This window comes from Pongo pygmaeus, chromosome 7 (assembly GCF_028885625.2).
Source record: "Pongo pygmaeus isolate AG05252 chromosome 7, NHGRI_mPonPyg2-v2.0_pri, whole genome shotgun sequence".
NCBI classification, from domain to species: domain Eukaryota; kingdom Metazoa; phylum Chordata; class Mammalia; order Primates; family Hominidae; genus Pongo; species Pongo pygmaeus.
Genome location: NC_072380.2, coordinates 38,280,631 through 38,294,605, shown reverse-complemented (window position 1 = coordinate 38,294,605; position 13,975 = coordinate 38,280,631). Strand labels below are relative to the sequence as shown.

Here is a 13,975-nt window from a genome sequence, read left to right as displayed (position 1 = left end):
TATGAGCTGAATAGTTGAATAGCATCTCTCCCAAAAACTTTTTTTTGTGTGTGTGAGATGGGGTCTCACTTTGTCACCCAGACTGGAGTTCAGTGGCATGATAACTCACTGCAGCCTCCGCCTCCCCAGTTCCAGAGATTCTCCTGCCTCAGCCTCCTCCTGGTAGCTGAGATTATAGGCACCCGCCACCACGCCTGGGTAATTTTTTGTATTTTCAGTAAAGACAGAGTTTTGCCATGTTGGCCAGGCTGGTCTTGAACTCCTGACCTCAAGCGATCCGCCCGCCTTGACCTCCCAAAGTGCTGGGATTACAGGCATGAGCCACCATGCTTGGCCTGCCCCCAAAACTCTTATGTTGAAGCCCAACCCCAGTACCTCGGAATGTAACTGTATTTGGAGATAAAGTCTTTAAGGGAATGATTAAATTAAAATGAAGCTGTTAGGGTGGGGCCCTAATCCAGTCTGACTGGGGTCCTTATGAGAAGAGATTTGGATGCAGACAGAGGAAGGCCCATGTGCAGATGCAGGGAGAAGGTGGCCATCTGCAAGCCAAGGAGAAGGGCCTCAGAACCCAGCCCTGCTGGCACTTTGATCTTGGACTTCCAGCCTCCAGAACTGGGAGATAATTCATTCTGTTTAAAGCACCCAATCTGTGGTATTTTGTTATGGCAGCCATAGTAAACTAAGGCAGGCCCACTCTACCCTTGTGTTCAGAAGGGCAGAAGAGAGAAATCTGTTTACACCACACACTCACACACATGCTCCTTAAGGCAAGAGACCTCCACACTGTCCACTTCCAAACCAAAGGGAGTACTGAGCCCGACTGTACCCTCTGCTATTCTCATTCCTGCCTGGTTTTGTACTGCTGGGCACAGACACATGAGTCCATCCTATTGCAAGTACTACAGAAAATTAAGGATATTCACATGGTAGTGCTGGGTAGGGCAGGGCAGGTGTAGGTTCCTCTGAAGAGTGTTCCCAAAGCCTGGCCTGCAGGACACTTGGAGGGGGAAGAGGAGATGGTTTGGGTGATGGCCTGCAATGAAGGCACAACACAAAGAGGAATATATTGCTTAGCGGTCCAGCATCATGGCCACCTGTGTGGTTTGCCCTTTTTTTTTTTTTTTCTTCTGAGACAGGGTCTCACTCTGTTACACAGGCTGAAATGCAGTGGCGTGATCGTAGCTCACCGTAACCTCAAATTCCTGGGCTCCAGAGATCCTCCTGCCTCAGCTTCCCAAGTAACTAGGACTACAGGTGCATGCTGCTACGCCTGGCTAGTTTTTAAATTTTTTTGTAAAGACAGGGTCTTACTATGTTGCCCAAGCTGGTCTCGAACTCCTGGCCTCAAGCAATCCACCTGCCTTGGCTTCCCACAGTGCTGGGATACAGGCATGAGCTACTGCACCCGACCTTGTGTGGTTTGCTTTGTGGAAGTGAACATAAGGCCGTGAGAACAGGGTATGGGATCTATGAGTCAGTACCTTCAGGAAGGTGTCCTTTGTTCTTTAACCCTGATTCACAGGGTTGATTCCAGTCGGCTTCTGCACCTGGTCCTGGCTCTGCTGGCCACACATCAGGACAGGCAGCACGTTCCCTCTAAGACCCATTCTTCGAGGTCTGGCCCTTGTGGAGGATTATTAGAAAATGTGGCTCCTATCACTCCTCCCATTCCTGTTTGCACATGTAGTTTCTCTCATTAAAAGGCATATATTTCTTGCCAGGTGTGGTGGCTCATGCCTGTAATCCCAGTGATTTGGGAGGCTAAGGCAGGCAGATCGCCGGAGGTTAGAAGTTCGAGACCAGCCTGGCCAACATGGTGAGACCCCGCCTCTACTAAAAATACAAAAATTAGCCGGGCGTGGTGGCAGGTGCCTGTAATCCCAGCTACTTGGGAGGCTGAGGCAAGAGAATCACTTGAACCTGGGAGGAGGAGGTTGCAGTGAGCTGAGATTGTGCCACTGCACTCTGGCCTGGGCTACAGAGCCAGATTCTGTCAAACAAACAAGCAAACAAAAAAGGCCAGGCGCGATGGCTCACGCCTGTAATCCCAGCACTTTGGGAGGCCAAGGCGGGCGGATCACTTGAGCTCAGGAGTTCAAGACCAGCATGGGCAACATGGTAAAACCCTGTCTCTACTAAAAATACAAAAATTAGCTGGGCATGGTGGTGCACGCTTGGAATCCCTGCTACTTGGGCAACAGAGAGAGACTCCATCTTCTCAAAACAACAACAACAACAACAACAACAACAAAAGGCATTTATTTTCCCTCTCCCTGAATCTGGGCTGGCCCTGTGACTTGCTTTGACCGGTAGAATACTTGGTAAGTGATGTTATGGGACTTCTGAGCCCAGGCCTTAAGTGGCCTTGGAAACTACCATGTAAATAAAACTCAAGCTAGACTACGGAGTGATCAGAATGTTGGGAGACCAAGAGGATAGAGGGGACTGCCAGGCTTCCAGCTGTCCCCAGCAATGCCCCAGATGTATGGGTAAGACCATCTTGGAGCTTCCACCCCAGGACAATCCAGCCATCCACTGTATGCAGCCATATGAGTAAGCTCAGCAAGAACTACAAAGAACCCAACCAGCCCAAAAGATGGAGAGCAATAACAAATCTCTGCTGTTTAGTTACTGTTTGGGGATGGCTTGTTATACAGCAATAGCTAACTGACACAACCATTTTCACCAAGTGTCCCTGCACAGCTAAGAAGCCCTGATCCTCTGGGCCTAGTATCTGAGCTCTCTTAATGAGCTTTCATGGGGATAACCATTAGATTACATGGAGCCCTTTGCTGTGCATGCCCAAATGCCAGTGGGCAGCAGTTACCTATTCTTGCTGTGTCAGCAATGCTGGATGCAAACAGGTAAATAAAGAGCATCAGTCCCAGTGTCTGAGACCCTGGCCCCAATACTGGCTTGTTCAGTATAAGAAAAAGTTGCCAGGTGCAGTGGCTCACATCTGTAATCCCAATGCTTTGGGAGGTTGAGACAGGAGGATTGCCTAAGGCCAGGAGTTCAAGACCAGCCTGGGCAACATAGAGAGACCTCATCTCTACAAAAAATAAAAATTAGCCAGGCGTGGTAGCGTGTGCCTGTGGTCCTAGCCACTCGGGAAGCTGAGGCAGGAAGACTGCTTGAGCCCCGGAGCTCAAAGTTACAGTGAGTGGTGATGGCACCACTGTACTTCAGCCCATAGGCACTCCAGCCTGGGCCACAGAGGTGAGGCCCTATCTATAAAAAGTTTTTTGTTATTGTTTTTTAAAAAAAAGAAAAGAAAAAGTCACATCCACTCCCTGTTCAGTAATATTGGGACAAGAAATATCAGCAATACTGTTTAATACAAATGTTCCTTGACTTAAAATGAAGTATGTCCCAATAAATCCACCATACGTAGAAAATATCTTAAGTCAAAAATGCATTTAGGGCCAGGCACGGTGGCTCACGCCTGTAATTCCAGCACTTTGGGAGGCCGAGGCGGGCAGATCACTTGAGGTCAGGAGTTTGAGACCAGCCTGGCCAACATGGTGAAACCCCATCTCTACTAAAAATACAAAATTAGTCAGGTGTGGTGGCACACGCCTATAATCCCAGCTACTCAAGAGGCTGAGACAGGAGAATGGCTTGAACCTGGGAGGCAGAGGCTATAGTGAGCAGAGATTGCACCACTGCACTCCAGCCTGGGCGACAGACCAACACTCCATCTCAAAAAAAAAAAAAAAATAGCATTTAGTATACCTAACCTACTGAACATTATAGCTTAGCCTTCCGTACCTTAAATGTGGTCGGAACACTTACATTAGTCTACAGCTAGACAAAACCACCTGGGCAACACAGCACACTATAGACTCTATAGTGGGCTGTCCAATCTTCTGGCTTCCCTGGGCCACACTGGAAGAAGAATTGTCTTGGACCACACAAAAAATACACTAACACTGGCTGGGTGCAGTGGCTCATGCCTGTAATCCCAGCACTTTGGGAGGACGACGCGGGTGGATCACCTGAGCTTGGGAGTTCGAGACCAGCCTGACCAATATAGAGAAACACCATCTCTACTAAAAATACAAAATTAGCTGGGTGTCGTTGCGCATGCCTGTAATCCCAGCTACTCGGGAGGCTGAGGCAGGAGAATCACTTGAACCCGGGAGGCAGAGGTTGCGGTGAGCCGAGATTGTGCCACTGCACTCCAGCTGAGCATAAAAAAAAAAAAAAAAAGAAATTTCATAGTGTTTTAAGGAAGTTTACGGACTTGTATTGGGCCTCATTCAAAGCTGTCCAGGGCGCATGTGGCCTGAGGGCCTCGGGTTGGACAAGCTTGTGACTGGCCATTTGTCCTCATGTTTGTGGGCCTAAATGGGAGCTGCAGCTCACTGTCTCTGCCGAGCATCTCGAGAGTATGTACCTCGTATCGCTGGCCCAGAAACAGATCAAAATTCACAACTCAATGTACAATTTCTAGGCTGGGCATGGTGGCGCACACCTGTAATCCCAGCTACTTGGGAGGCTGAGGTGGAAGGACTGCTTGAGCCCGAGAGGCGGAGGTTGCAGTGAGCCGATATCATGCCAATGCACTCTAACATGGGTAATAGAACAACACTCTGCCTTTTTTTTTTTTTTTTTTTGAGACGGAGTCTTGCTCTGTCTCCCAGGCTGGAGTGCAGTGGTGCAATCTCGGCTCACTGCAACCTCCGCCTCCCGGGTTCAAGCAATTCTTCTGCCTTAGCCTCCTGAGTAGCTGGGAGTACAGGCGTGTGCCACCACACCCGGCTAATTTTTTGTACTTTTAGTAGAGACGGGGTTTCACCATGTTAGCCAGGATGGTCTCTATCTCTTGACTTCGTGATCCACCCACCTCAGCCTCCCAAAGTGCTGGGATTACAGGCATGAGCCACCGTGCCTGGCCAAGAATCTGTCTTAAAAACAATTTTAAAAAGTACAATTCCTACTGAACACATATCACTTTCATACCATCGTAAAGTCAAAAATTGTAGTCACACCATCATAATCGGGGACTATCTGTATGAGGATAAGTAGGAGGGTTCAGAGAAGGTTATTCTCTGGCCAATCCAGTGGCTCACACCTGTAATCCCAGTGTTTTGGGAGGCTGAGGTGGTGGATCTCTTGAGCCCAGGAGTTCCAGATCAGCCTGGGCAACATGACAAAACTCTGTCACTACTAAAAATTTAAAGATTAGCCAGGCGTGGTGGCGTGTGCCTGTAGTCCCAGCTACTGGGGAGGCTGAGGCAAAAGGATCACCTGAGCTCAGGGGGTCGAGACTGCAGCGAGCCATGATCGTGCCACTGTACTCCAACCTGCAACAGAGTAAGACTTTATCTCAACAAACAAACAAACAAACAAACAGACAACAACAACATCAAAACAGAGAAAGTTAGTTTCTGCCCCTGGGACATTCTGAGATAAACACTTATACCCTGCAACTGAAAGGACAGAAAAGGAAATTTAAACGTCATCATTAAGCCAGCGGAGACTCAGGCCTGATAGTAAGAAAACTAGGTTATCCTGACCAGGCATGGTGGCTCACGCCTGTAATCCCAGCACTTTGGGAGGTCGAGGCGGGCGGATCACAAGGTCAGGAGATTGAGACCATCCTGGCCAACATGGTGAAACCCCGTCTCTACTAAAAATACAAAAATTAGCTGGGTGTGGTGGTGCGTGCCTGTAATCCCAGCTACTCAGGAGGCGAGGCAGGAGAATCACTTGAACCAGGGAGGTGGAGGTTGCAGTGAGCTGAGATCGCGCCACTGCACTCCAGCCTGGGCAACAGAGCAAGACTCAGTCTCAAAAATAAATACATAAATAAATAAATAAATAAATAAAATAAGAAAACTAGGTTATCCTGAGGGGAACGCTTTCATTCTAGCATTCTTTTCAACTCTTCACCTTCCAGACACTAGACCTGGCATTAGGTCATGTGGATACAAAGATGAGTAAGACTGCTCAGAAAAAATTTCCTGGCTAACCTAGGGAACAAACACGTAAACAAATACGTGTGATTCATTCGCTATGAATCATAATGGAGAGAGACCCCAGGCATGGGTCTAAGTCAGACCAGAAAGAAACAGGTTTTTCATGGGTTTGTTGGCACAGGCAAGAATCTATGTGCACAACTGAACATTTTTTCTTTAAAAACTCACCTTAGAAAGCAATGTTCCTTTTCTTCAATATTGCTGTGCCTTCCCAGGCCAGGCACAGTGGAGCATGCCTATAATCCCAGAACTTTGGGAGGTCAAGGCGAGTGGATTACTTGAGCTCAGGAGTTTGAGGCCAGCCTGGGCAACATGGTGAAACCCCATCTCTACCAAAAAATACAAAAATTAGCCGGGCGTGGTGGTGCATGCCTGTAGTCCCAGCTACTTGAGAGGCTGAGATGGGAGGATTGCTTGCGCCCAGGAGGTTGAGGCTGCAACTGCACTCCAGCCTGGGTGACAAAGTGAGACCCTGTTTCAAATAAAAAAAAAAAAAAAAAGAAACAATATTGCTGTGCCTTCCTAACTCATCTTCCAGAACATCAAAATAAAGGTCCATATGAGAAAATGCCTTGCTACTTTATGTCAATGGATAAATATGGTACCACTCTGCTGACCCTTTTTCCTCAGATTTGGCAATGAAGGACTTTTTTGCTCTTTTAGGGAGAAAAAAAAATCAAACTCTCTCTCTTTTTTTTTTGAGACGGAGTTTCACTCTCATCACCCAGAATCATTCGAGTGAGTCTTGTGCCTCAGCCTCCTGAGTAGCTGGGATTACAGGCACCTGCCACCAGGCTCGGCTAATTTTTTTTTGTATTTTTATTAGAGATGGGGTTTCACCATGTTGGCCAAGCTGGTCTTGAACTCCTGACCTCAGGTGATCTGCTTAGCCTCCCAAAGTGCTGGGATTACAGGTGTGAGCCATTGCACCTGGCCTCTCCTTTCAAATAATAAAAAACTAGAGGGCCAGACTCAGAAACAAAGCATGACCCTGTCTCTACAAAAATAAAGAGCCGGGTGTGTGGTCCCAGCTACTCGGGAGGCTGAGGCAGGAGAATTGCTTGAACCCAGGAAGCGGATGCTGCAGTGAGCTGAGACAATGCCACTGCACTCCACCCTAGGTGACAGACTGAGACTCTGCCTCAAAAATAAAATAAAATCGGCCGGGTGCGGTGACTCATGGCTGTAATGTCAGCACTTTGGGAGGCTGAGGTGGGTGGATCACGAGGTCAGGAGTTCGAGACCAGCCTGGCCAACGTGGTGAAACCCCGTCTCTATTAAAAATACAAAAAATTAGCCGGGCATGGTAGCGTGCACCTGTAAACCCAGCTATTCGGGAGGCTGAGGCAAGAGAATTGCTTGAACCCAGGAGGCAGAGGTTGCAGTGAGCCGATATCGCACCATTGCACTCCAGCTTGGGCGACAGAGCAAAAGAGGAAAATAATAATAATAATAAATAAATAAATAATTAGCTGGGCATGGTGGTGCATGCCTGTCATCCCAGCTACCCGGGAGGCTGAGGCAGGAGAATCGGCCTGAACCTGGCAGGTGGAGGCTGCAGTGAGCTGAGATCACGCCACTGCACTCTAGCCTGGGCGACAGAGTTAGACTGCCTCAAAAATAAAATAAAATAAAATAAAATAATAAGGCCGGGTGTGGTGGCTCATGCCTGTAATCCCAGCACTTTGGGAGGTCGAGGCCGTTGGATCACCTGAGGTCAGGAGTTTGAGACCAGCCTGACTAACATGGTGAAACCCTGTCTCTAATAAAAATACAAAAATTAGCCGGGTGTGGTGGCACATGCCTGTAATCCCAGCTACTTGGGAGGCTAGGCAGGAGAATCGCTTGAACCCAGGAGGCGTAGGTTGCAGTGAGCCAAGATCGTACCACTGCACTCCAGCCTGGGCAACAAGAGCGAAACTCCATCTCAAAATAATAATAATAATAAAAAGGAGTCTGGGGATTGGAGGGATTTTGGGGTGCTCTACACCAGGAACCCCCCACCAAATCTTTAATAAGGGACACAGTGTGGAATGCTTCCAACACTTTAAAAAATTTTATTTATTTAATTTATACCGACAGAGTTTCACTATGTTGCTCAGGCTGGTCTTGAACTCCTGGCCTCAAGTAATTTTCCTGTCTCAGCCTTCCTAGTAGCTGGGATTACAGGAATGAGCCACCGCACCCAGCTCCTTTAAACACTTTAAAAGGAAGCTCAGGTAAATGTGAGATGAGGGTCCATTGTTTCTCCCTCACTGCATTAATGTCCAAGCTCTTTTAACACATCCTTAATAATAACTTCTTCCCTCCATGTGACTAAGGCCTCAGGACATAGGCTGTGCTCTGGCTTCAGTGCCCAGCCTACGTACCTCTCTTCCCAGCACTGCCTGTTTCATGTCCAAAGACTTGGGAGCTGCTCCAAGGTAAGCTTCCTGGGCACAGACCTTGTTTGCTTAACCAAACAGGGTGCCATTAACACCTGCAGCCCTACCTGCTCACCTCGGATTCACCTTATCCAGGTACGGGTCTTTGGCACAACTGCCATCCAAGCCTGTATATAGGCTTCAGAGTCAAACATGCAACACGGAGCTGGGAATGTGGAGATTGATGAGGGAAAGTTTCTTTCTGACCCACTCAAAGGTTCTGCTGGCTAATGAGCTGTTTATGGTGTTGCTGGATATTTCTAAGACTCCACAGACTCAAATATTCATACATGACACTCCCTTTGGCAATTAAATTAAATTATCTTAAGTACTCCGGACAGCTAACCTCAGAGCAGAGCCTCAGTGTGCAAATAGTTAATGACCATGGAAAGCAAACTGGAGGCCCGGTGAGGTGACTCATGCCTATAATCCCAGCAGTTTGGGAGGCCGAGGTGGGAGGATTGCTTGAGCCCAGGAGTTTGAAGCCAGCCTGGGTAATACAGAGAGACCCTGCCTCTACAAAAAAATAAAAAAATTAGCAGGGCATGGTGGCACGTGCCTATAGTCCCAGTTACTTGCAAGGCTGAGGCAGGAGGATCACTTGAGCCCAGGAGTTTGAGACTGCAGTGAGCTATGTTCGTGCCACTGTACTCCAGCCTGGGTGATACAGTGAGACCCTGTCTCAGGAAAAAAAAAAAAAAAAAAAAGGGTCGGGCGCGGTGGCTCACGCCTGTAATCCCAGTACTTTGGGTGGCCGAGGCGGGCGGATCACGAGGGCAGGAGATCAAGACCATCCTGGCTAACACGGTGAAACCCCGTCTCTACTAAAAACACAAAAAATTAGCCGGGCATGGTCGCGGGTGCCTGTAGTCCCAGCTACTCGGGAGGCTGAGGCAGGAAAATGGCGTGAACCGGGGAGGCGGAGCTTGCAGTGAGGCAAGATCGCGCCACTGCGCATCAGCCTGGGCGACAGAGCGAAACTCCGTCTCAAAAAAAAAAAAAAAAAAAAAAAAAGGAAAGCAAGCAGGAATGGAGATAGTGCAACCCAACCACTGCTTCTTTCCCTCCAGGGACAATCACTTGAGGGCCATTCCCAGCAGGAGTGACTGGTGGCTACTTACTCCAGTGGTTCTTCCTGAGAAGCTGACAGTCCCTATAAGTAAGCAGGTGCAGACAGCCATGCAGACACTCTATCAAAAGCCTGGCTCTCCACACCACGATTTAGAGACGGATCAAAGTTTACCTGGATGGAGCCATCTTTTTTTTTTTTTGCTAGGCTCCAGAGATCTGAAAGGTGAGGGAAGTTATTATGTTCCACTAATTCCTGAGTACTCAGAGTGTGGTATGTGCACCAATCAGTGAGAGCTAGTTAGAAATGCTGAATCTAGGCAGGCATGGTGAATCATGCCTGTAATCCCAGCATTCTGGAAGGCCGAGGCAGGCAGATCACTTGAGGTCAGGAGTTTGAGACCAGCCTGGCCAACATGGTGAAACCCCCATCTCTACCAAAAAATAAAAAAATCAGCCGGGCATGGGTGGTGCATGCTTGTTGTCCCAGTCATTGGGGAGGCTGGGGTGGGAGGATTGCTTGAACCCGGGAGGTGGAGGTTGCTGTGAGCTGAGATTGCCCCATTGCACTCCAGTCTGGGTGACAGAGTAAAACCCTGTCTCAAAAAAAAAAAGAAGAAAGAAAGAAAGAAAAAAGAAAAAAAGGAAATGCTGAATCTAGTTCCCACCCCCACCTACAGAATCAGAATATGCACTTAAATGAAGCCCCCAGTTATCCTCAAGCACCTGGAAGACTGAGAGGCAGTATTATGCTCTGAAGCAAAAGGGTCCTGCGATGTGACCATTTCGGCTTCTCTGCCCTGGCAGAGGTGGGCTGAGGTGGGCTTTGGAGGAAGAGTCCACACCTTGGCTAATCGAGGCTGACCAGGCTTGCTTGACTTTAGTGGAAGTCAGCCAGGTTTCCCTGGCTTAGGGACTGTGAGCTGTACCTGCTCCACTGGATGACCCAAAGAGTGAGCTGGCTTTAGGCTCCTGGCACTGCTAGCTTCTTCCAGTGATCTCAGAAACATATGCTACGCCCTGATGCAGAAGTCCCTTCCCCACTCCCCCTACTGCTAAAGACCTTCAAAGGGAGGGGGATTTGCTGTGGTCTGTCAGCCCCCTGCTCACTCCCCACTTCCCAACCCAAAGTGAAAAGTGGATTCGAAGTTCCTATATTTTATATTTATGATTTATTTTAGAGATAGGGTCTTGCTCTGTCACCTAGGCTGGAGTGCAGTGGTCAATCATAGCTCACTACAGCCTCCAACTCCTGGGCTCAAGCGATCCTCTGGCCTCAGCCTCTGTAGTAGCTAGGACAACGTTTTGTTGTTGCTGTTGTTGTTGTTTTGTTTGTTTTTTTGTAGAGATGGAATCTCACTATGTTGCCCAGGCTGGTCTTGAACTCCTGGCCTCAAGCAATTCTCCTGCCTCGGCTCCCCAAAATGCTGGGATTACAGGTGTGAACCTTGGTACCGGGGCCAGAAGTGCCTATAAACGGGCCAGAAGTGCCTATCAACAGTATCCGTGGCTTCCAATTTGACCCAACAATCCAGCAATAAAGGGTGCAAAAAAGGGCTACCTGCGCCTTCAGGCCGGCCTCAGGGCCCACCCTGAACAAATCCAGCAGACACTTACACTCTCAGTTGAAAGAACTCCAAAATTGTCAGGAATTGTCCTGGTAGACCATTGTGACAGAGACAAAGGAGAACAGCATGGACTACAAAAGACCCAGCAAGGGAAAGAGGATGAGTCGGAAGTGGCAACAAGAGCCCCTGGGAGCTTTTCCTTGGCTCATTTCTAATAGAAAAGGAAGCATTTCTCCCTTCTCTGCCTGGTTGCTATTTCTTGTCCAATCTGGGAAAACGGTGTGACAATGGGCAACAGACACGTGTTCAAGCTCTGGGGCCTCAATGCCGGGCTCTGTAGAATAAGGCGGCAGGGCTGGACAAGATCCCTAACCGTTCTAACAGTGTATGCTTTGGATCAAACAGCAGAGGACCTCGGATCTGGCCGTGCTCGCTGCTGGTGGCACAGCTGCCTGAGAAAATAAGCATGTGGCCCCCGCCCGCCACCGAGCCAAGCGCCAGGATCTGTCGCGTTTTCGAGTAGTTTGGAAAGCAGCGTGGAGGAGGATGAAGGGAGAGGAGCAAAAAGGGGTGGGGGCAGTGCGACGATGGGAGGGGAGTGGAGAGCCACGAGGATTTATTTCATCATGCAAACAGGCGCGTAGGTTTCATCAGCGTCTGTGCGCTGGGGCTCCGGGGCTGGGAGGGAATGCCAGGTTCCTGAGGGCAGCCCGAGGCTGGCCCCCCCACCCGTGCCAGCTCAGCTTCCTCTTCCTCATCCTCTCCCAGGGAGGTCACACGGTGCCTCCTCCTCTCCCCGGACAGAAGAACGTGTTTTTCTGCACAGCCCTGCCCGTGGCGCCAGGCCCCCCCGCGGAGATCCCACTCGCGTAAATGAGGAACGTGCCACAGGTGCCCGGGAGGCGCTGCTGGAGCAGGCGAGCACCCCCAGATCCGAACCTCCGTCAGAGCGCCCGAGTCCAACGCAAAACTAGGGGTGCTTAGGGAAGGAAAAAGGGCCCTGCAGGAATCATTTATCCCAACAGATAATACCCATCCCATAAAAACACCAGGCCAGGCCTCTCCTGGATCGTGGGCCACCCTAACTCCGCCCTCTCCCGCCTCGGGAGCGCCCCCAACACCCACAAGGGGCAGCACAGCTCGGCATGTGGCAGTCCTGGAGGCGTGCGTGTTTGTTAGGTGTCAGCTGTCTGACACCTAACAGAAAGAGGAAACGAACCGGGCAGTTTGCAACTCGGGTCTGGAAGACGCACTCAGAGGACAGGCGGGCGGCCACTTCCATGACCCTCGCTGTCTCCCCGATGCCCCTTCTCCGTTCTTTCCAATCACTGCGCCCTTAAGCCTGGACACCTGGTCCAATCCGCGATTCCCGATCCTCCCGCCCGCCCAGGAGCCCGCAAGCGGCGTCGCCAAGCCCGCGCCTACCTCCCGGGGTGGTGCTGAAGAGCGTGCCGCCGGGGGTCGTGCTGTAGTCCCCAGGCGGGAGCTGCACGCCGTCGCCGAGCACCACCCGGCGAGTGGCGGGGATGGCCCGGCTTGGGGTCTGGCTGCAGCTGCTGCCCCCGGACATGGTCTCCTGTGCGCTGCACCCGCGAACCTCTCGCTGCCCTCCCGCGCCTCCAGCCTCGCTCCGCCTCGCCCCGTCCCGTCCCGCCCCGCCCCAGGACGCCCCTTCCGCCTCTCCCGCCCCATGCCCCTGGGATTTGTAGTCCGCGCCGCAGCCCTACCCAGCTCCAGGACGCTGCTTCCACGTGGGATCCCCCGCCGCCCCCCGACCCACTCCAGTCTGCTCACGGGCTCTTCCGCACGGGCGCCACGCAGCGACTGCCCCTCCGTCCGGGGTCCCTCCCCGCCACGCTGGCAGGGACGGGGATGGGGTGGCGAGCGGGATAGCTCGCCTAAATTAATCCTTGGCTGGGTTGGGGGCGGCGACTCAGGACCGCGCGGAGATCCGAGCTGAGCCGGCCCACTGCAGGAAGGCCCGGTTTCTGCGTTAGTACATCAGGCCCAGTGTACCCTTCGGCACTCCCTGTTTCGTGCCTTAGTTCCTCAGATGAGAAAGTGGGGATTGAGTGGTCATGCTCACTGCCCCCCGCCCCGCTTCAATTTCTTGACCTTGATGGGGGTGGGGGTGGAGGGGCTAACAATTCCGTTCCCGGCCTTTAGAGAGGGTGTGGGAGGAGGAGTGAACCAACCAACGGCGTCCTGGGAGCTAAATTTAGAGCTGGGGGCGCGGAGGTGGGGGGTGGGGACGGGCGTAGGGGAGGAGTAAGAGTTTGTCAAAACGGTTTCCCGATAGCCCCTGAATTGAGTCCAACGCCCACCTGAGGTTTAGTAGGTACTCCTTGGATGGATGGATGGATGTTCAAGGGGAGAGAGAAAAGTGCAAGGACCGAGGATGGAAAAGCTTGTTGGGTTTGAGAAGTTCTTAGCATTCTGCGCACATATTGTGGGGAAGAGGGTGAAGAGGGGAGGGCAGTTTAAAAGAGAAATTGGGTGGTGCACCTGTAAGCCCAGCTACTCAGAAAGCTGAGGCCGGAGGATGCTTGAGCCCAGGAGTTTGAGGCTCCAGTGAGCTGTGATCACACCACTGCACTCCACCCTTAGTGACAGAGACTCTATCTCTAAAAAATACATAATAATTTTTTAAAAAGGAAATTGGGGTCAGGTCGTTGAGTTTTTCAAATTATGCCAAAGTGCTTGGACTTTGTCATAGAAGGGCAGGAGATATCAGAGATCTTTTAAGCAGGGGGATGACATGATTCGAGTTGTTTTTTGGAAGGATAACTAGTAGCCAGTGGAGTTTCAGGATGGGCCAAGGCCTGAGATAGGGAGACCTGTTGAGTTTGGTCTCACTTTTGAGGGAAACTTTAGGCCTACGGTGGCTAAGACAGTAGCCACCAGCTACAGGTGCACGTTGAGCACTCCA

The 13,975-nt window shown here is 50.7% G+C and overlaps 1 protein-coding gene across 1 annotated transcript in view; it reads right to left on the bottom strand.

Moving 5' to 3' along the window:
• The window catches only part of EIF4EBP1 (eukaryotic translation initiation factor 4E binding protein 1), a 29,963-nt gene extending 17,266 nt beyond the window's left edge, over positions 1 to 12,697 (bottom strand). Inside the window, exon 1 of the mRNA XM_054498596.2 lies at positions 12,472 to 12,697. Coding sequence (XP_054354571.1) covers positions 12,472 to 12,616 — 145 coding nt within the window. The 5' untranslated portion in view covers positions 12,617 to 12,697. The remainder of the gene's footprint in view (positions 1 to 12,471) is intronic.
• Positions 12,698 to 13,975: the final 1,278 nt, after the last annotated feature.